Here is a 21,841-nt window from a genome sequence, read left to right as displayed (position 1 = left end):
CGCATGGAGGCCCTAGCTGCTGCTATGGCAGCTCTGCCAAAAGCTCCCTTGATTCAAAGACATTTTTGACATGCCCCTTCCAGGGACAGCCCGGAATCTGCTAGGAGCACATCAAAAGTGTCTTTCAATCAAGAGACACTGCGGCTGCTCCCCAGAGCAGGTTGGGTCAGCATGGCTTGGTGGCAGCTGCCCAGGGGCACCTCTGGGCAAGCAAAGGTGAGGGGACACTCATGACTTCTCTGGGCAGAGGGGCTGGTGGCCATGGCCAAGGGAGGGTATTAGTGAGCAGCAGTCAGCTGCTGCCCCAAGCGCAGGCATGCTCCAGAGCAGGTGTGCAGGAGCCACAGGTGAGATCAGGGGAGAGGTCTGACCCTGGACGTTGGTGGAGATGGGCCACCATGCTCTGAATACTGGTGAAGTACAGACACCATAGGCCCATGTAGCTCACTACCTATGAACATGAGGTGGTAGAAGCATCTTAGTCAACCTTATGTGCCAGTTCTGCCAGCCAATTCCATCTGTTAGCTTACAGGAAGGCAGCTGAGGGTATGTACACTGGGATAAGGTAGCTGAGCATTAGCGAGCTTTGACCAACTCCCTGGCAGTCTTAATCTCAGACTGAAAAATGGCATTTTAAAATAAATGTATGGAAATATTTGGGGAGGTAGAAAGTCAACAAGGTACTTACTAGAAAAGTAACCTCCCAGCACCTCACCCTGCTGATCTTGAAGCTGACTTCTTTGGTCTGGTTACTAGGCAACTTTATGCAGCAGCTAATCTCCTTATTTCCTACATGAACAGTAGCGGAGCAGCCTACTTCTGGATAGTCACAGGCGCAGGGATCAAGCTGCATATACCCATAGTGCTGCACTTCTTGAACCAGCTCTAGAAACTGCACCAGAAACACCACCTCAGAAAGTGATATAAAGATAGGTTACTCACCGTAGTAACGGTGGTTCTTCGAGATGTGTCCCCGTGGGTGCTCCACATTAGGTGTCGGGCTCGCCCGGCGCCGCAGATCGGATCTTCCAAGCAGTTTCTGCCGGACCGCGCATGCGCCAGCGCGCGCCGCTCCCTTGCGCGCTCCTGGCCACGTGCGCGATCCGGTCCCCGCCAGTTCCTTGACCAACCGCCTCGGATGCTCCTGCAAAACACTAAACAGAGATCCAAAGCGGGGAGGACGGGGGGGTGGTGGAGCACCCACGGGGACACATCTCGAAGAACCACCGTTACTACGGTGAGTAACCTATCTTTCTACTTCGAGTGTCCCCGTGGGTGCTCCACAATAGGTGACTACCCAGCAGTAACCCAAGATAGGAGGTGGGTAATCGGATTATGTGCAGCTTGTCCCCGAGAGGACCGCTGTCGAGAGACGGGTATCCTCTTGGAATACCCTGTGAAGGGCGTAGTGCTTGGCGAAGGTGTCATAGGATGACCAGGTCGCCGCTCTGCAAATGTCTTTTAGCGCAACACCCTTGAAAAAGGCTGTTGATGCCGCCATCGCCCTAGTGGAATGAGCCCTGGGCATGGCCCGTAAAGGAGTCTTTTTGAGTTCGTAGCACATTTTTATGCAGGATACGATGTGCTTCGAGATTCTCTGCGAAGAGAGACCTTCTCCTTTCGATTTGGGAGCGAGAGAGACTAGGAGTCTATCCGTTTTCCGGAAGGACTTGGTCCTGTCTATATAGAAGGCTAGCGCCCTCCTCACGTCCAGGAGGTGTAGGCGCGCCTCTTTGTTAGAGTTATGAGGCTTTGGATAAAACAAGGGTAAAACAATAGGTTCGTTAATGTGAAACTCAGAAGAAACCTTGGGAACAAAGGCTGGATGCAGCCATATGGTTACCGCCTCCTTGGAAAAAACAGTGCAGGGTGGCGTTGCCATAACTGCCGCAAGCTCGCTCACCCTGCGAGCTGATGTAATTGCGAGAAGAAAGGTCGTCTTTATCGTAAGGAGGCGGAGGGAAACCGTGGCCAAGGGCTCGAACGGTGGTCCCGTTAGCACGTTAAGCACCAGGTCCAAGTTTCACGAAGGTGGAAGCGGTTTCCGAGGGGGGTATAGGTTTACCAACCCTTTGAGGAACCTGGTAACCATGGGATGGGCGAACACCGTGTGCCCTTCCTCCTCGTGTCTGCACGCCGAAATGGCAGCAAGGTGGACCTTTAACGAGGATAGTGAGAGTCCTCCTCTCTTGAGGTCCAGTAAATACTCTAATATTACAGGTATAGGCACCGAAAGGGGGGCCAGCAGTTTGGTAGAACACCATGCCGTGAAGCGAGTCCATTTCTGCTTGTAGGCCTTCCTGGTGGAAGTCCTCCTGCTACTTTTTAGGACTTGCTGCACTTCCTCCGTACATGTGCTCTCTAAGGAGCTGAGCCATGGATTAACCACGCTTGTAGTCGCAGGCCTTGGGGGTGCAGATGCACTATGGACCCCTGGGCTTGCGTGAGCAGATCCGGCGCCACCGGAAGGGGCATCGGTGGACGGTCCGACATGCGCAGGAGTAGGGGGAACCATTGCTGTCGATCCCACGTTGGGACTATCGGGATCATTCGGGCTCCTTCCCTCCTGGCTTTCTGCAAGACTTTGTGGATTAGCACTGTGGGAGGAAAAGCGTAAAGCAGGGGGCCCCTCCACGAGATCGCGAATGCGTCCCCAAGGGACCCCCGTCCCAGTCCTGCCCTGGAGCAGAATCGTGGGCACTTCTTGTTGTGTTCAGTGGCAAACAGGTCTATCTGGGGAAAACCCCATGCGTGGAAAATCGGTCGTAGCAGATCGTGACGGATCTGCCACTCGTGCGTGAGTGCAAAACGCCTGCTCAGCTGGTCTGCCTTCACATTGTGAGCGCCTGGTAAGTACGAGGCTTTCAAGATTGTATTGTTGGCGATGCACCAGTTCCATAACCGGACTGCTTCCGCACATAAGGCACGGGACCGAGCTCCTCCTTGCCGGTTTATATAAAACATGGTGGAGGTATTGTCTGTACTGATCCCGACAACTTTGCCTTGTATATGGTCTCGAAAGTGTCTGCAGGCGTTGAACACTGCTCTGAGCTCCGATATATTTATGTGCAGTGACTGCTCCGTGTAGGACCACAGCCCTTGAGTCACCTCTTCGCCCATGTGTGTTCCCCACCTTATGAGGGAGGCATCTGTAGTAAGAAAAACCGATATTTGCGGCTGGTGGAAGGGTACCCCTGTTAGCAAGTTCTTGGGGTTTACCCACCATTGCAGGGATTTGCACACCTCTGCTGTGGGCGACACCACCCTGTGAACGGTGTGTGCTGCCGGTTTGTATACGCTCGCCAGCCAGTGCTGCATGCTGCGCATGTGTAACCTGGCGTTCTGTATTACGAACATCGCCGCTGCCATGTGGCCCAGCAGCTGTAAGCACGTCAGGACCGGCACCGTAGGGCTGAAGGTGATGACCTGCACGAGAGAGCCGATGGCCAGGAAGCGAGTCTCTGGTAGATATACTCTCGCTGTAATAGAATTTATGCGTGCCCCTATGAACTCTATGTCCTGTGTGGGGTCTATCTTTGATTTTGCCGGATTGATAACCAGGCCGAGCGAAGAGAACGTGTCTGCTGTGACGCGTATCATGCGTAGTACCTCCTCCTTCGAGGCCCCTTTGATTAGGCAGTCGTCCAGATACGCGAATATAAATACCCCGTTTGTGCAGGTAGGCTGACACCACTGCCAAGGTCTTGGTGAAGACTCTGGGGGCCGAGGAGAGGCCAAACGGTAGGACCTTGTATTGAAAATGTTCTTTGCCTGCCATGAACCGGAGGAATGGCCGGTGAGCCGGATGGATAGTTATGTGAAAATACGCGTCTTGCAAATTGAGGGCTGCAAACCAATCTCCATCGTCCAGTGCCGTAAGGATGGAGGCGATTGTGATCATCCGAAAACGTTGCTTGCGCAGGTACCGGTTGAGGCCTCGAAGATCTAAGATGGGCCTCCAGCCTCCTGTCTTTTTCTCCGTGAGGAAGTACCTCGAGTAGAACCCTTTTCCTTGCAGTTGCTCCGGCACTCTTTCCACTGCCCCTATGAGCATGAGATGGTCTACCTCCTGCTTGAGCCTCGCTACGTGGGAGGCCTCCTGGAGGTGGGGCCTGGGTGGAGGTCGTGGCGGTGGGAGCGACTGGAAGGGAATGGCGTACCCCGTGGCTATGATCTCCAACACCCATTTGTCTGTGGTGATCCTTTGCCACTGGTCGTAGAATGGTCGGAGGCGATGGTGGAATAGCCGTTTCGGATAACCTTGTGCGATGGTAGTGATGGCGCAGCCCTGGATCTGTGTGTCAAACTTGTGGCCTTTGGCCCTGCCCCAAGGATGCGCGGCTCTGTTGTGAACGTCGCCTGGGAGTTCTGTACTGCTGGTGCTGTTGATGTCGCCCTTGCTCGTAACCCCTGTGGTACTGGGGACGCTGTGGCTGGTACTGGTACCGTCTCTGTTGAGGGTAGTACTTTTTCTTTCTGTATGGAGGGGTGTAAATCCCCAGGGTCCTAAGTGTGGCTCTTGAATCTTTACTGGAACGAAGGACCGAGTCAGTTGATTCAGCGAACAGCTTCTGCGAGTCGAAGGGAAGATCGACGATCTTTGCCTGCAGATCCCTCGGTATACCCGAAGTCTGGAGCCAGGACTCCCTTCGCATCACCACTACCGTAACTGTGGAACGTGCTGCTGTGTCCGCAACATCCAGGGCGATCTGAACTCCCGTCCTCGAGGCCGCGTAGCCTTCTTGAACGATGGTCTTGAGCACCGGTTTCTTGTCCTCTGGAAGCGAGTCCATGAGGGAGGTTAACCTACTGTAGTTGTCGAAATTATGGTTCGCTAAATGCGCTGCGTAATTTGCCATTTGCAACAGTAGAGTGGAGGAGGATTAGGCCTTTCTGCCGAACAGCTCTAGCTTCTTGGCATCTTTGTCTGTTCCCCCTGTTTTAAATTGAGATGTCTTTGATCTTTGTTGCGACGACTCCACCACCAAGGAATTTGGTTGTGGGTGGCTGAACAGGAACTCCATGCCCTTCGCCGGCACGAAGTATTTCTTATCCGCTCTCTTGTGGACAGGCGGAATAGTCGCAGGGGTCTGCCATATCGTAGTGGCGGACTCCAAGATTGCTTCATCAAGCGGTATTGCTATTTTGGAGGAGGCCGGAGGTCTCAGATTTTTGAGGAGCTTATGGTGTTTCTCTTGCACCTCAGCTGTCTGGATGCCTTGCGTGAAGGCCACCCTCTTAAACAGCTCTTGAAACTGTTTGAGGTTGTCCGGAGGATGGACGTCCCCCGGGGCCGTAGCCTCGTCCGGGGAGGAGAGCGAGGAACCACTGGGGTACGCCTCTCTGGACCCTTCCGGTTCTTGTTGGTGATGGTACACCCTCTCGCTAGAGGCTTGCGAGGGAAAATCTCGGGGTTCCATAACCAGTCCCCCCTGAGATACTTGAGTCTCTGTCCCCGTTCGCGATTGCCCTCGGGGATACGAGATCGTCTGTGGGGATCTTTCCCTGGTAGATTGCCGGTCTTGTCTATGCCCCGCGTGATAGGGGCGACCATGGCATTATAGGCACTGTTCTTGGGAAGGTGACCTAGACCACTCCCTTGGTGCATACCCTCTGCGTCTGGGGGAGCGAGATCGTTGAGAGATCTGGGACACTGGAGAGAGCAATTTTGGATAGTATTCCAGCGGCTCAAACCCCAGGAAGGGTGAAGGTGGTCCCAGCCAGGGCGAGGCTGGTTGTAAAAATGGAGACGGGGGCTCCGGGTAGGCTAGGGGGGACCCCTGCCTTCTAGTTGGAGTCTGCAGCATAAGCGGAGGGCTGAAAGAAAGTAACTCCGCAGCCCTGTCTGGAGAGGGGCTGCGGTGCCTCGTTTTGTGTGCAGCCTTCCCCCTCCCTTGGGGAGGTAACTCCGCCCCCTGACATGTAGGGGATCTCGGCCCCGTCCGCGCCGTGCTCGGCACGCTCATGGGCGGTGCCGCACGGGCGGTGTCCTCCAGTGCCTGCAGGCTGCGTGCCTGCGCGCTCTGCACCGCCGGTTCCCCGGGGGTCGGTGCCGCTGCTTGCGGTGCCGCCGGTACCAGCGCTTGTTTAGCCGCTGCCCTGCCGGCGGTGCGGGGCGGCTGTTTGATTATCGGAGGCTGAGCCGCCTCCACGTGGCTCTCCATGCCGCCGCCGATCAGCTGTTGCTGCGGCTGGGGGCTGCGCGCTTCTCCCGTCCCGCTCGCTGTTGCTGCCGGCAGGGATCGGGCTGGGGAGGCTTTCCTCCGTTTTTGTGCTGATGGGGTGAGGGAGGCAGCTTTCCTTTTATGGGCCCCGGAGGGTCCCTCCTGCTGCGGCCGCTCCGGCACGTCTGGCTGGAGGGCCTTGTCGAATAGCAGCATTTTTGCCGCATCTCCCTGTCCTTCCTTGCTCTGGCTGTTAGTTTTGCACAGAAGGAGCATTTCTGCATGACATGGGACTCCCCCAGGCACCTTATGCAGAGACTGTGCCCATCAGACGCTGGCATTGCCTCTCGGCAGGACTCACATTTCTTAAATCCTGAAGAGGACATTGTTGGTGAGTCTTTCAGTTGTTAATGGGTACTTAGCACCTTCTCTGTGCTGTTTTTCCCCTTCTCCAATAACCTGCCGCGGCAGGAGGGCTGATGGCCCTAGGCTCCTGGCCTCCGGTGTTCCGCTTGTTACTGGGACTGGACTGAATGCCGTCCCGCTTGTTGTTTTTTTTTTTTTTTTTGAAAAATAACAACTGGCTGACTTGCAGTAGCCTAAGAACTTGAAAACTTTAAAGAAAAAACAGTTAAAACCATTGAATACGCTAACTTGGCCTTAGCCTAGTTCGGATTCCGTCTGCAGCCGACGGCGGTTAAGAGGAACTGGCGGGGACCGGATCGCGCACGTGGCCAGGAGCGCGCAAGGGAGCGGTGCGCGCCGGCGCATGTGCGGTCCGGCAGAAACTGCTTGGAAGATCCGATCTGCGGCGCTGGGCGAGCCCGACACCTATTGTGGAGCACCCACGGGGACACTCGAAGAAGAAAGTAGCATTCGACATCATCTTCTGCACCACGTAGTCTTGCCTTGTCATGCTTCCTTCCTGTGGGCCAAGCCCCCTGCCCTTTCTCTGAGGCCCTGCCCCTTCCTCACTTCCCTCCTCCCCCAAATGCTCACTCCCTCACAGCTTCACTCACTTTCACCAGGCTGGAACAGGGGCTTGGGTGCAGGCTGTGGGCTAGGCTGAGGGATTGGGAATGTGGGAAGGAGCTACAGGCTGAACCTGGAGCAGGGGGGTGGGAGTGCAGGCTCTGGGTGGGAATTTGGGTGCAGCAGGCAACTCAGAGCTGAGGCATGTGGGAGGGGGTGAGGGGTGCTGGCACTCCCCACCCATCATTGGCTGTGAGTTCCAGCCAATAGGAGATGTAAAGTCAGCATTTGGAGTGGGGGCAGCACACAAGAGACCCCCTGTGCCAAACATCTGCACATCCCGGAACCACATGAAGCCAGGGCAGGCAGGGAGTCTGCACTGGCCCTTCTGTGCTGCTGACCAGACTCTGGCCTATTAAAATTTCCGAGATGGTTTTCAAGAGCCATCAGGAAACCAAGGCCAGTGCCAGGAGACTCTTAGCCAATCCAGGAGAGTTGGCAACTCTAGTACCAAGGCAAGTGTGATCTAGTAACTGAGCAAGGCACAGCAAGAAGCCAAGGAGTGATTTCTACTCCCAGCTCTACCAATTCACTATGGCACTGGAGCTGCGTCTACACGTGCACGCTACTTCGAAGTAGCGGCACCAACTTCGACGTTAGGCGGCGAGACGTCGATGTCGCTAACCTCATGAGGAGATAGGAATAGCGCCCTACTTCGACGTTCAACGTCGAAGTAGGGACCGTGTAGATGATCCGCGTCCCGCAACGTCGAAATTGCTGGGTCCTCCATGGCGGCCATCAGCTGGGGGGTTGAGAGATGCTCTCTCTCCAGCCCCTGCGGGGCTCTATGGTCACCATGGGCAGCAGCCCTTAGCCCAGGGCTTCTGGCTGCTGCTGCGGCAGCTGGGGATCTATGCTGCAGGCACAGGGTCTGCAACCAGTTGTCAGCTCTGTGTATCTTGTGTTGTTTAGTGCAACTGTGTCTGGGAGGGGCCCTTTAAGGGAGCGGCTGGCTGTTGAGTCCGCCCTGTGACCCTGTCTGCAGCTGTGCCTGGCATCCCTATTTCGATGTGTGCTACTTTGACGTGTAGACGTTCCCTCGCTGCGCCTATTTCGATGTTGGGCTGAGCAACGTCGAAGTTGAACATCGACGTTGCCGGCCCTGGAGGACGTGTAGACGGTATTCATCGAAATAGACTATTTTGATGTCGCAACATCGAAATAAGCTATTTCGATGTTGGCTGCACGTGTAGACGTAGCCTAAGTCACCTAGGGACCTAAGGTAAGGTTTTCATTTGAAATATTTTTGGTTAAAATATAGATTCAGCAACATTGTGTAAAATTCACCAACTGTTTTTCAGTCAAACCTCCCCCTACCCCCGCTCTCTCTCAAACCCCAAAATCAAACAACTTATTTAATTTAAACATAGCAGAATAAAACTTAACTGATATTTTTGCTTGAGAGCCACTTTATTTAAAAATTTCTTACACTTTTATTAAACAGGTAAAATGTGTTTAATTATGCTCATAAGCAAAACATTTTATTTTCAAGGGAATTACATGTTTAATCCAAATGTTTTAGTCAATTATTTGATACTGAAGTGAACAAAAAGAAAAAACAATCCATTATTTACCCAGCTATGGTCACTCGATGTGTCAGCATCTCAGAGTCCCTATCCACAAAATGGGTCTAAAAGTCACACAGAGAGCGGGAGGGAGCGAGTGTACACGTGCGCAAGGGTAAACATGGAATCTGAGGATGCCGTTTTTAAAGTTGCTTTTTTGAGGTAAACCCCATTTAAAATATGAGGCTGCAGCCTCAAGGGTTGTCATCCTGAAATACACTCTCAAAAGATTTATATCATTTTCAAAGAGCACTTTACCTTCGTTTTGTTTGCTTCTTTCTGTAGCAATTCTAGTTTCTGCATCTGTCCATCTGTGGGTTTCACCCAATTCTTCTCAATTTCCTGTAGTGCCTTATTTAGAAAAAAAGTTCATCAATTTTAACTGTAAAATTCTTCTCATGTCCTTTTCTGGGGTAACCAGGGAGAGGGTTGGGGGGCCAGGAAGATTTCCCAACATCTTTCAAAATATTCACTCAGGTTTATGGTCATTGAACACAAAACTTTCAGGCTACTCCACCCTTAATCCATGCACCAAAGCAGTTTCCAATGCTCAGCATTGCCTAACATACTTGCATGCCCTGACCTCTAGCTATGAAACGTGTCATCCTATGGTTTGCACAGAGGAAATGCATCAATACAGCAGACCCCCAACTTACCCCTTGACAGGAGCTGGGAAATTAACCAGCGCAGCCGCGCTGGTCAGTTTCCTCACTCCTCTGAGTGGCGTTAGTTAACCCAAGATACACACAACTCGAGTGCGCGTATCTCCAGGGCCTACTGTATATGCAATGACGGAGGTCGCAACTACCAGTTTTAAAATAAAATGAGCAAATAAAAATGCTAATTAGTCATGGGGCTGAAGGCTCTCACAGCACAATATGATGGTAAGGACACTGGAAGCCTGTCTATGCTAGAGCTCCTACCAACGCTATCAGAAGTGGGGCTGCACTGTGGGTGAATTACAGCCATGAAATCTGCTAGTGGAGCTTATGCACAGCCTGGGTTTGAAGACTTCTGAGTTGAGTTCTCAGCAGAGAAAGGAAGAGTGCTCTGACTAGCATCCAGCACTGCCCAGGCCGGAAGCACCACTTCTGCTTGGCAGTAACGCCCAGAGCTGGCCGAGACTGGTGTGGGGTGTGCCTCCTCCAGCTCTGGGAGCACTGACAGGCCTCTTGTGCAAGACACCACACAGGGACTCTCCACAGGCAACTTCATCCCCAGTCCTGCCTGTGGACTTTGACACAACTAGCCTAGGTGAGCATCTCAGGTGGCTTCAGGACTTCTGTGCTCCCCTCCTGGGTCATTGCTCATGGTGGGCACCTTTGTGGGGGAGAGCTCAGCCCTCCAAGCTGGGAGCCCACTGCCAGCATGGGGCTGCCAGGCAGCTCAGGGACACAGGAAGTAACAAAAGGGGGGTCCCAGCCTCTTTTGCAGTGGGCACTACCCCAGCTGTACAATGGGGGCCAGGGAGAGGCTGCACAAAGCATGTGCACATGTGTCCAGCTCTGTCCCCCCAACACCGCTGTGCTACTTTCAAGTGCAACTCCCTGGTGGGCTGCTGGGCAGGGCAGACGGAGTTACTGCCTGGTGGGTGCAGAGTCCCCTCTGCTGTGCAGGCTGGGGGAGGGTGGGGAATATGGCGAGGTGGGTCAGGGTATACACCCCCCACAGCTGGTGAGGCTGACTCAGGCTCCCCCATTTCCTTCTCTTCTCCCCCATAGCAGCTCCCAGCTGAGGCAGCTGGGCTGAGGCTCCCTTCCCTTGCAGCGACTGGGTAGAGGAGCAGAGCTGGTGGTTCAAGGGGACTGCTGAGGAGCACTCCTCACACACAACACGCTATTGGCCGGCCAAGGTGTACAAGCATCTGAGATACCAGAGGTCGTTCCTGGGAGGGGGAAGAGGAGAAATGCTGATGCCACCGCCGCCTCCTCCTCCTCTCTGCATCCTTCAGGGCAAAGGAAAGGCATGGCTTAGCTTGTGCTTGGCTCCCTTCCTCTGGAAGTAGGGAGTGGGAGGAGCCATAGACCCTTCAGTTAGTAGCAATCCCACACAACAGTGTACGGGGCGTGGGCAAAGGGAGGCACTTAGGACAGTAAACAGGAGGAGACTTCCTGCAAACCTGGGGTGTGGAAGAGGTTTGAATCAAAGGGGGAGGCGGAGGAGGCTCCTCAGCTGAATGAGGAGCAGAAGCAGCTGTGGCTGTTTGGTAAGGGGTTTCCCAGGAAACCGGTTATAGGAAGGAGGCTATAGTCAGTTCCCAGGGGAAGGAATGGGAAAGCAACAGCCGGCCCAGCCTTACACTGGGGGATGCTATGGTCAAGAGGCAAGGAGCAGGAAGGGAGAGAGTGCAAGTCTGTGTGTAGTACCCAGAGGCACAGAGACCTCATACTAGGGTGAGTGAAGTCTCTGCTCTACAGCCTCAGCTGAGAGTCAGCTGGGCTTTAGCTTATGGGGTAGAGCACAGGGCTTTAGATCATAGTTGCAATCCCTAGTGCCAGCAACCCGGGTCTGCTGGTGTTACACGTGGAAGGGGGCTAGAAGCAACAGGGATCCCGCAGGCAGCGTGGGGAGAGCAAGGGAAGGCTCTGGCTGGCAGCAGAAGCACAGTGCATGTTCAGCCAGGGTGCCATTTCCCCTCAGGCCAGCCCTGAATCCCCAAGGCAAAAAAAGATTGAGAAGGGGTAAGTAGTGGCAGTAGTCAAGTGTTTAGTAGGCAAGTGCAATTTCAGCCTCCCCACCACCAGCACAATAGCACAGACAGCCATTGGCATGAGAAGCAGACGGAGTCTGGCTACATCCCCTTTATACACAGAATTACTCACCCTACACAAAAAAGGCAAAATTAGACAGTGTCATGTGTACATGAAAAACAGTCACAGAACAAGCTCATCCATAGTTTTTTCCTATTGTTTTCCTCATTTAAGAAAGAAAAATCCAGCGACATGGAAGTACTTGTCCTTACTTAATATTCAGACAACCTGACCTATTTAAGACGCTGTTCTTACATTATTAAAATAGGACACTCCTTTTGGAGATTAACTTTTAGAAGTACCAGGAATTTTCTTCTTTTGTTACCTGTATATAGAGTAAGTTTACTGCAGCTCTACAGCCCATTAGCATCGTATCAAGAGAAGGATCCATATACCTGACAAATGCAAACATATGAAAACTTTACATTTTTAAGTACAACAATTAGCATTTCCACTCAGCAATAAATATTCAGTTGGGGCTCTTGGAGTACAACCAAAAAGTAACAGACAACAGAAAGATCCCACTACTCACAAAGTACTACAAGACAGCAAAATGTCACGTTTGAAATTATACATCTGTGAAGTACACAAAAAAATTAAAACTACTCTTTACAGCACTGTATCAAATAGACCAAATTATGCAATAAATTAAATTGCTCATCTGTTTTTAATCACAGTAACACGGAAAAGACTCAATTAATTTAGAAGTCAAGTGTTGAAAGATAAAACATTTAATGGATGTTTCTTTTATGTGTCTAAAACTTAGGGCCTACGTACATGGGGGAAATTTAGTGGCAGAACTATATGAGCAGAATTATACCACTATAACTTCCTATGTGGACACACTTATTCCATTCCCAGTGCCTTTTTGTGATTTAGCTTACACTACTTCCAAGTACACACAAAAGCCAGGGGCCCACATATTTCACTGCATTGCAACCCGCTTCTGATAACAAAACATGACTCCAGGAGAGAGACCAAGGCCTGAGCACACCTGACTCCCACCAGTTTGGGAGAAGGGGCCAATGCCCAAGCCCCACCACCCTAGCTGGGCTGGGGGCAAAGCCCAAGGACTTCAGCTCCAGGCAAAGAACATACAATCTGATTCCTGACGCTCAGGGCTTCAGCTTTGGCCATGGACCTCAACAAAACCTAGCCTGCCCGGGCTCACAATTTGAGAACTACAAACAAACCACAAAAAGGCAACCATACTCAAACAAGAGCTTCCACACAGCAGTATAACTGTACTGCTATAGTTCTGCCACTAAATTTCCCCATGCAGACAAGCCCTTATAGATTGGAAAATTTACAGAAGAGCTCACACATGCCAAGCTTCAGTCCACTGAAATTTTAAAATGCCACATTACAAGGGCCTGAAAATGTTTTTAAATAGCTAATATCGGTGTCTTTCAATAAGTCATGTCTTTTGTGAGCTAATGTTTAAAGATTCCTCAAAAAACAATTCCTGCACCCTTTTCCCAACCCCTCACCCTCTGCAATTGACCCAGCCCTCCTGTTTTTCTTTTAGGGGACACTATTCAGCATATGATTTTAAAACCTTAACAAAAGCAAAGAAAATACAAAATGTCTCCTTTATTGTTGGCACTGGCAAAAGAAATAACCAAAGAACACACTTGTATCTGTAGATTTTGAGACTGTTCATGAGTAAATGACTGACTGCAGGAATGGACATTCAATTACCACCATGAATAGATTTAAAACCATTATAGGACCATATAAAGTGGTCAGTTCCAACACTACACTGAAATGGCAGAGGACCAGCAAATCCCTGTAAAAATTCAGCCAGGTGTGCATTTGATGTGAGAAACTAAGTGGTGAGGATTTTCTTCCCTAGCCCATTTATAATTTTCATGCATCTTCCAAATCTATCTCTGGGTTCCAGCTCACCATTTTCTGATTCCAATCTTACAGCCCAGCTCTTTCATACTCTGGAGACTCACATAGGGAAGTTCAAATTCTGCCACTTTCTTCACCACTGGACGCAGGGCAGATGGGAGAGAAAAAGAAAACACGAGTAACCCTGATTGAAACAGCGACTTTAGTATTCCAGTAAGTGCTCCATGACAACATATACATATACATCTCATAGAACTGGAAGGGACCTTGAGAGGTCATCAAGTCCAGTCCCCTGTCCTCTTGGCACAACCAAGAGCCACCCCTGACCACTTTTTTTTAATCTATTTGCCCCAGACCTCTAAATGACCTCCTCAAGGATTGAACTCACAACCCTGGGTTTAGCAGGCCAATGCTCAAACCACTTGATATCCCTTCACTTGCTAGCTTCTTCTTTGAAACGTGTTAGCTGCTCTCTTCACAATCGCTACTCAGAAGGTTTGTTGTGTCACAGCTCTGCCAAAACTACAACCGCTCAGAATAACGACTCACACCTCTTCAGCAGCTCACTCAGGCCCCACACAGAGTTTCAAGCACAATGCCCAAGGCCACAGTTGCTGAAACTAGGGTTGCTGGGGGGTGCTGCCACAAGCACTGCCTTGAATTGGTTTCCATTACAGTTTGGTTTAGCACTTCTGCTGTACAAATTGTCCCAGCAGCCCCACCAGGATGAAATCACGTTCTTCAGAATGTTTAACAGATTGGTATTGGTGGCCTATTATTGTCAAATTTTTAAGTTCTCAGATACTTGGACTTCATGAATTACACCTGTGAGGCAGCCAGGAACGTGACCATACTATTCTGAACACCCTTAATCACAAGCCTCTGCTCCTCCACGTGAATATTGGTTACTTTAGGAATACAAAAGCTTTTATTTTAGGAGCTTCTTGCAGACAGACCTCCTCAGGGCCCAACTACAACCAGCTTCCTCTTGCAGCAGCACATATTCTGCATGCTCTAGCCCTTGCAGCAGTTCTGTGTCACCCCAGCCTATTCTGAAAGAGGAAGCTCCTATTTTCTTAGATCCAGAGGTCACAGGTTCAATTCCCACTGGCAATAACTCAGCTGGGGTGCATTATGTTACACATACTGCCAATTGCTTACCAGAGAGAACTCCATTGCTGTGATCTTGAAGAAAAAATAAGCTAAAATATCCCATTAATTCTCTTGAAAGCCCCATCTTGTATAAGACAACCTTAAAAACAATGAGAAAGAAGGTCACCTTTGCAGCCAAATATAAATTTACATGAAGTATGGTCACCAGCCATTAAAGCAGCTTCCCACTGTGGTTTTTTTTTTTTAAATTTCTCCTTTTCCCCTCTAGGCGGAAACAGCTGTTAAGACCTACAATTGAACCTAGCCTGGTCTTGCTACTGGCAACAATGAGGAAGAAAGAGCTACCCTGTTTGACTCTCAGAAACAGATTCTATTTTGTTACAGCCCCTTTACATAATTTGAGTGGTCTTATGCGGGAATGGCTCCCAGCCACACTGGGAAAGAACAAAGGAAGAGCCATGGGCAGCTCTGCTCTCACCTCAATGCAGGAGAGGGGTGTGACGTTACCTAATAAGTGTAGGACCACGCAAAACCATTGCTGCTTCCACTGTTATATAATTGCAGTAAATCTTACACAAAGTTAACAGGTTGGTATTTGTGGCCAATTTGTATGACATGGCCAGAAAAGATTAAGCAGCTTGCAGGATAAACAATCCAGAGCCAAGAATTAGAGACAGTCTCAGGAGTAGGACAACCCTATTTCCCTAGGCCAAATATGGGACACCTGGGGTGGGGGCAGCTCCCCCCCCTGCAGCTGCTATGACAGTGCAGCTCCCTGGTTGCCCCATGCAATGAGGCACTGGACCAGGGCTGCTGGCCCATGGGCTAGCTCCCCAGTTGCCCTGTGGAAGGAGGGGTGGTTCGCCAACTGCCCCACACTGCTGGGGTGTAGGAACAGGCGCATCCCTGCAGGGCAACAGCCCTTGGCTCCAGCAGCGACTTCCCTGTGGAGGCTGCCACCCTGCCGGGGGCAGGGAGGTGTTCCTGCGATGAGGGGCAGCTGTGGCTCCCAGCTGCCCCATGCCTTCCAGCCCTGGGCATTGGGCTGCCACCCTATCGGAGAGCTCCCTGGCTACAGAGGCGATTGCACCAGGGCGGGAGGGGGGAGTTGAACAAAATACACTACCCTACCCGCTTCAATATACCCTGCCCTATCCCCACGGCAGGGCCCCTGGCTCCCTCTCATGCTACTGCCTGTACTGGCCAGTGCACTGTCTGGCCAGGTCTTTACTGCAGCTGCACAAACTTGGGGAAAGTGCAGCTCAGCCAGGGAGCGAACATACAGGACAATTAGCAGTTTTTGTCAAAAAAAGGTGGGAGGCCTGCCTAAAATATGGGACCATCCCAGTGAAAATGGGATGGATGCTCGCCTTACAGAGGGGTAGCTGTATTAGCTTGTAGCTTCACAAACAAAAGCAGTCCTGTAGCACCTTGGAGGCTAATAAATTTACTAGGTCATGAGCTTCTTTGTTATCGAAAGATGTGGGTCTTACCCAGGAATGCTCACGACCTAACCCATTAGAGCCATGTTAGAAAAGTATGTAAATTCTGAAGTGCAAACCTGCATTGTTAGAGAACTGTGGGTGATGCTAATTGTGTGCGTGCTTATAATTTATCTGCTCTACACCTGAAGAAGTAAGTCTTACCCAGGAAAACTCATTACCTAATAAAAATTTTTGTTAGTCTTTAAGGTGCTACAGGACTGCCTGTATTTTGTGAAAATGCAGACTAACACGAATACCCCCTCAACATTACTTACACCTTATTAGATGTTAGCCATGTAAGCAGTCCATCACTATAGCTATTGACTCCAAGATCAACAGGAACTATTAACATTTAAATGAACCTATGAATACAGTGATATTACTCTTTTTGAAATGTATAGCAAATGAACTGGGCAACTGCCTTACATGAATCCATATAACTAATTTCTAGTCATGCTTAGGAAACTGGCAGTTATGGAGACTTTGAAATAGACCTATTGTTTGCCTGAGGACTATGAGCAGTCAAAGAAGACCTGGAAGTGCACAAGAATTTCTGGAGTCCTTGATGCTTCATGCAGGAGAAGCTTAAACCCAACGTTCTCAGATGTTCAGACCTGCCTGTATTCTCCCTCATTATGGCATTGAAGTATAACCTATGAACTAATTCTCAAAGAACTCTGCAACTACAAAGCTTCCCCTCTCCACTATGAATTGGATTTCAGAAACTGTACTTATGGCTGTAAATATACTGATCTTCTAACCAATGCAGTTAACCTGTGGAACTCCTTGTCGGACAATGTTGTGAAGGCCAAGACTATAGCAGAGTTTAAAAAAGAACCAGATAAATTCATGGGGGATAGGTCCATCAATGGCTATTAACCAGGATGGGAAAGGACAGTGCCCCTAGCCTCTGCTTGCAAGAGGCTGGAAATGGGCGACAGGGAATTGATCACTTGATGATTACCTGTTCTGTTCATTTCCTCTGGGGCACCTGGCACTGGCCACTGTCAGAAGACAGGATACCGGGCTTGATGGGCCTATGATCTGACCCAGTGTGCTGTTCTTATGCTCTTTCAGTGAATGAGAATTGGCTGCAAGCATTTATTTCCAAGTATTTCTTAACCTGGAGTGTGATATGTCTGAACACCTGGGATAAGTAGAACTTTCTTATAGGAAGCATAAGACTTACAGTGACCCACATATTGGACTTGGGTGTCTGAGTAGAGGTCTACGGATGGGTTGCTTTAAGGAAGGGGTCAGCAATCGTCGACTCTGGAGCCACATGCAGCTCCTTAAGGATGTCATGTGACTGGATTTTTATATGGATGTGGAAGCCATTTTACGTGTCCACTGTACCTACTGGGACCAAATCTTGTGCCGGGAGGGGAGCGTGTGAGGTGTCTAATGAAAGTTAATGATGCCCTGAATCTGTGTATGCTACTTGTATGTGTCTGTGCCATGTTTGTATATGAAGTTATAGACTTTTGGCTCTATAGCTGTATTAGAAATGTTTCAGCGCTAAGATTCACAATGGGAGATGGATCTCCACCCCAAGCAAGATAATGGACAAACCAAAGGCTCATATGGTCAAACACTTTGGGAAGGTTGCGCTTTCCTCCTAGGATGCAACAAATGGCAACACAGCACAGTAACCCATCAGGTCAGGTGGTAAGCCAAGACCTATGGGAGAAGAACAGAATTTTTCCTCCACATAGAAAAAAAACTGGAAGATCGGCCCTGGCAGGGATGTTCTTTGTTCTTCAATCCTCACGAGTTAAGCCTCTCTGGACAAGAGGCCTATCCCTCAAAAGGATGCTTGCAAAGACTTTCAAGAATCAGCATATAACATCGCTGGCCTGCATCAACAGCTGTACTTTATATACATCAAGTATCGCTTTAACCAGTTTTCTCTCTAACCTGTTCTTTTTTATTAATAAACCATTAGATGTTTAGAGCTGAAGGATCTGACTTATAAGTGCTGATCTGGATGAGATCCAAGCATATATTGACCAGGGACTGTGGCTGGATCCTATGGTGGTGGGGGAATCTGTGTGGAGTTAGTGAAACAGGTTTCAAAACCTCTCACCTAAGTATGGGGTTGTTGGTCTGGGCTGATGTAGCAGCTGGGAAATCTGTAGGTTTGCTTGTGCGGCTTCTGGCTGGCCAATTGGGCTGGCAGAGGTACTTTTGTGGCTGATTGGATCTGCCTTAGATGAAAAGGAAATCCAAGCCTGGGGGCTGTATTTGGCCCAGTTTTAAGCAAAGATATCTTGGATTGATTTCCTTAGCTGTGCCCAGAAACCCCGTCATGTTGACCAGGGGTTGGCAACCTGCGGCTCCAGAGCCACTTGCAGTTCCAAGCACTGCCACTGCTGATTCCTCTTGCAGCTCTGGAGGCTGCTGCCGCTTAAACAAAAAAAAAGAAATTAAATTCACTGTTAAACCAGCCAAATTTAGATTTTGTTTAAGTGGTGGCAGCCTCCAGAGCTGCTGAGCAGTCAGTGGCAGCAGAGCAGGGAGACGCCCCATGTAGGGGAAATCTAAACTGGCAGGAAAGCTGACAGGAGGGGCAACCAAGCCTGCCCTGCCAGAGCTGCACAGAGAAAGAAGAGACAGTGGTGGGGAGCAGTGGGGTGGCCGCAGAGGAGCTGCACATGCTGAGGCAAGTTAATTCTGGGGATGGGGGGGGAAGGGTGGGGCTCAGAGGGGTTAAGCCTGGGCATAGGAAGGCTGGTTTGGGGCTGAGGAGTTAAATCTGAGGTTGGGGGGCAGGTTTGTGGGATGGGGGTAAAGCTTGGTGATAAGGGGTGGATTTGGGGGCTGAGGCAGGTAATGCCTGGAGATGTGGGGGTGACAACTTTCTAAATCATACAAATCATTCTGTGTGCGGTATACCTAAAATAGGAATTACAAAAAGCATGTTTTGATGCTATTTATTGAGGCCTATCTTGTATTCATGTGCACTATAGCTCCTGAAGGATTGATTTTGTAACTGAACTTAAAAAAAAATGGCTCTTCTTGCTATTTTGGTTGCAGACCCCTGCTCTAAGGGAACTGTGTTGTTGGCTTCTGCGTAACCAGTAAGATATTATATAAGCTGTTTTGTGCTGGCTTGTTAAATCAAAGTGTTGGAATATCCACCCGCTTTGGGGGTTGTTTGCCCCATTCTTTGCAGTTAACTCTGAGTCACTCCAGTGTTGTTCCCTGAAACCCCAGTTACGAAGTGTTTCAAGGACGGGCTGGGGTGGGGAGAGAAATGGAAAGCGTATGGTGGGAGAGGAGCTGAAAACACTCCACTCTGCCAATGTTCTGCTTCAGATACCAGAGCATAACTTAGAGCAGCCAACACCTACTCCCACCATTCCTGCACTCGGTGGCTACTACAGAACCTCCAGGACTCATGGTGGGAGAAGAGAGAGTAAAAAAGACACCTTTTTTATTTATGAGCAGCCCATTTCATCAGGAAGTCACTGAGATGCAACTGTGGAGAGACAAGGGCATGAAAAAGCAATTACCAGGAAAATAATTTCTTCATAGTTCAGTTGCTGGGTGTGAGGAGAACTTTGATCTGAAGACAAGGCAGAAATGCACGTCTTCAGATTGCCTTTAGAAGACACCAATTGTGCAAATGCTTCCAGGTGAGAGGGAGTTGGGAAATGATTTTATGCTTCCATGTCCTCACTTAGGCTATGTCTCAACTGCAGGCTTCTGGTGGGAGCCCAGAGGTCTCCCAACAGTGTTCTGCCATGTCAGGAGTATCCTGCTGACATCCCAGTCTTCCTCTTTCCATGAGGAAGAAGTGATGTCTTAGCAGAGGGGATTTTCCCAATATTTAGCCCTGTGTAGAGAGGCCAAATGTCAGGAAAGCCCCTCTTAACAGAACCGTTGGCAGGAGCTAGGTTCCACCGACAGTTCTCGGCAATCTAGACATAGCCTAAGAGTGCAAGACTCTTCTCCGGATGTAGCAGGAAGAAACTTTCACAGGCCCAGGGAAAAAAACACCCTGACCAGCGCTAACTTTCACACCATATGTCTTTGAACCAAAGTGCCCATAACCTACTACCTGAAACTCAAAAGTCAGGTGGCACTGCAGGGTGTCAGAAACTCATCATTTAGTACAGCATCTACAGTGATCCAAATAAACCATCTATTTCTACTCAACATCCTTCATGGAGATACACAATGTGTAAACATTCTTGCAGTACCAGGCTTAATTTTCTAACTCTTGGACCAGGCATACTCCAGCCATGTCCCCTCCAATCTTTGCATCCATGTGCGTAAGGTCCAGTGCACAAGTGCACAGCTTACAGGGAACACTGTATCCCAGTATACATTACTCCAAACCCCTGTGAAGTGTGCACTAGTAACTGGGAAGCTACCAGAGGAATGCGGTGAGACACATTAGTAATGAGGACAGCTTACACATGTCCCAAAGCCTACCCAACATTAAAGAAAACTAAAGAACGGGCAGGATTTACAGTGCCACTGAATTATCAGAATAATTGCGATTTGCATATAGTGCCGTAAGAGTATATGGCACTCCGCTGTGAAGTGTATCCAAAGTACTGTTACAGAAGGAGCAGCACTAGCCTCAGAAGTGTCTGGCTCATGAACAGGACAAACAAGGGCAGCAGAACAATATGCCCAAGTGCTTAGCAAGATATTTTGAGAGAGAAATGGGACTGAAGATGACAGTGACAGGGACGAAAGCTACTCTCGTGCTGATCTAAATCTGAAGGGTACGTAGGGTTTTGGATTAACTGATTTCCCTGTTCTGCAATTCCTTTTCTGGTGCCTATGCACCGAAGAGCTCCAAAGGTAGAAAGAATCTCAACAAACGTGAGCATGATGCTGTTCAAAGGGCGAGGGAAAGGACAGTGTGTCGAATTCCTTTCACTCGCATGATGCGGAACTGCTAGAACGACGTCGTGTAGCCACGCTGCACCTCTGAGCAAAAGTAGCTGTTATTGAAAAGAAACCTAAGGGAGGGAAACCTTTACCCCACTCAGCTGCAATGTGTTTAACTTAAGAAACCTGTTCTGGCCAGTATTTGGCAGTGGGCTTGGCAGTTCTCTGTGTTATGTCAGGGACTTTGCTTGGAGAAGAGATTTAGCGCTCTCGTTATGAACCCACAATAACCAGGGATATTAGAGGCACTGATAATACATGTGGTGAAGAAGGTGGAGAAACTTGGTTAGCCAAAGCAGCCTCTGAGGGCTTGACTGTAAGAACTCTTCGCTCAAGATGGGAGTACTGGTGTGTAACCTCTCACCAATCTCAGCAAAGGGTTCGCACAATCAGGCACTCTCCCTCCCCTGCGGCAACCAGCTGCTAGTGGGGAAGTACCAGCACCGAACTAGAGGAATGTTGACGGACGAAGCTCAGAACAAAAAGGGAATGAGAAAACAGAAAAATCAGGCAGATGACAGTAGTCTGACTTCTGCTACCAAGAGGAAAAAAAAAGATTACAGGCCATCAGTTGACAATTCCCTATTTAAAGTTGTTTTTTTTTAAATTAAAAGACGTTACACCTCAATCCAGACTCTGATTAAACAAAAAAACCAAGACCAAACTTGTAACTATTTTTTATTATTTATTACTTGTATCGTGGAAAGATTAGACACTTCTGTCTAATAATGCGAGACATGGAACAGACAGTGCCTATCCTAAAGTGTCTACCTACTTACTACAGACAACAGGCAGATAAAGCAGAGAGAAAAAGGAAGCAGCAGCAAAATAAGGGTGGTGGCATGAGTCAGTGAGCTACGCAAGATTGCAGACTACTTCTACTGCAGAGGCAGGAACCTCTGTTTCTTTTGTTCTGTGTCTGTAGCCTGCCAAGCACAGCAGGGTTCATAACTAGAGCTTCTTGTCTG

The 21,841-nt window shown here is 49.6% G+C and overlaps 1 protein-coding gene across 6 annotated transcripts in view; it reads right to left on the bottom strand.

Moving 5' to 3' along the window:
• Positions 1–21,841, bottom strand: part of SNX31 (sorting nexin 31) — a 91,073-nt gene that overhangs the window by 21,054 nt on the left and 48,178 nt on the right. For 5 of the 6 annotated variants that reach the window (XM_074986847.1, XM_074986850.1, XM_074986849.1 and 2 more), the window contains 5 exons: positions 14,530–14,620; positions 13,420–13,507; positions 11,837–11,906; positions 9,020–9,112; positions 689–910 (listed from right to left, as the gene is read on the bottom strand). In XM_074986847.1, coding sequence (XP_074842948.1) covers positions 689–910; positions 9,020–9,112; positions 11,837–11,906; positions 13,420–13,507; positions 14,530–14,620 — 564 coding nt within the window. The remainder of the gene's footprint in view (positions 1–688; positions 911–9,019; positions 9,113–11,836; positions 11,907–13,419; positions 13,508–14,529; positions 14,621–21,841) is intronic. The other variant, XM_074986848.1, reaches the window with a different exon arrangement.

The sequence above is a fragment of the Carettochelys insculpta genome, chromosome 2 (genome assembly GCF_033958435.1).
Source record: "Carettochelys insculpta isolate YL-2023 chromosome 2, ASM3395843v1, whole genome shotgun sequence".
Lineage (NCBI taxonomy): Eukaryota > Metazoa > Chordata > Testudines > Carettochelyidae > Carettochelys > Carettochelys insculpta.
Note: the sequence above shows the minus strand (reverse complement) of the source record. Positions and strands in the feature narration are given on the sequence as shown.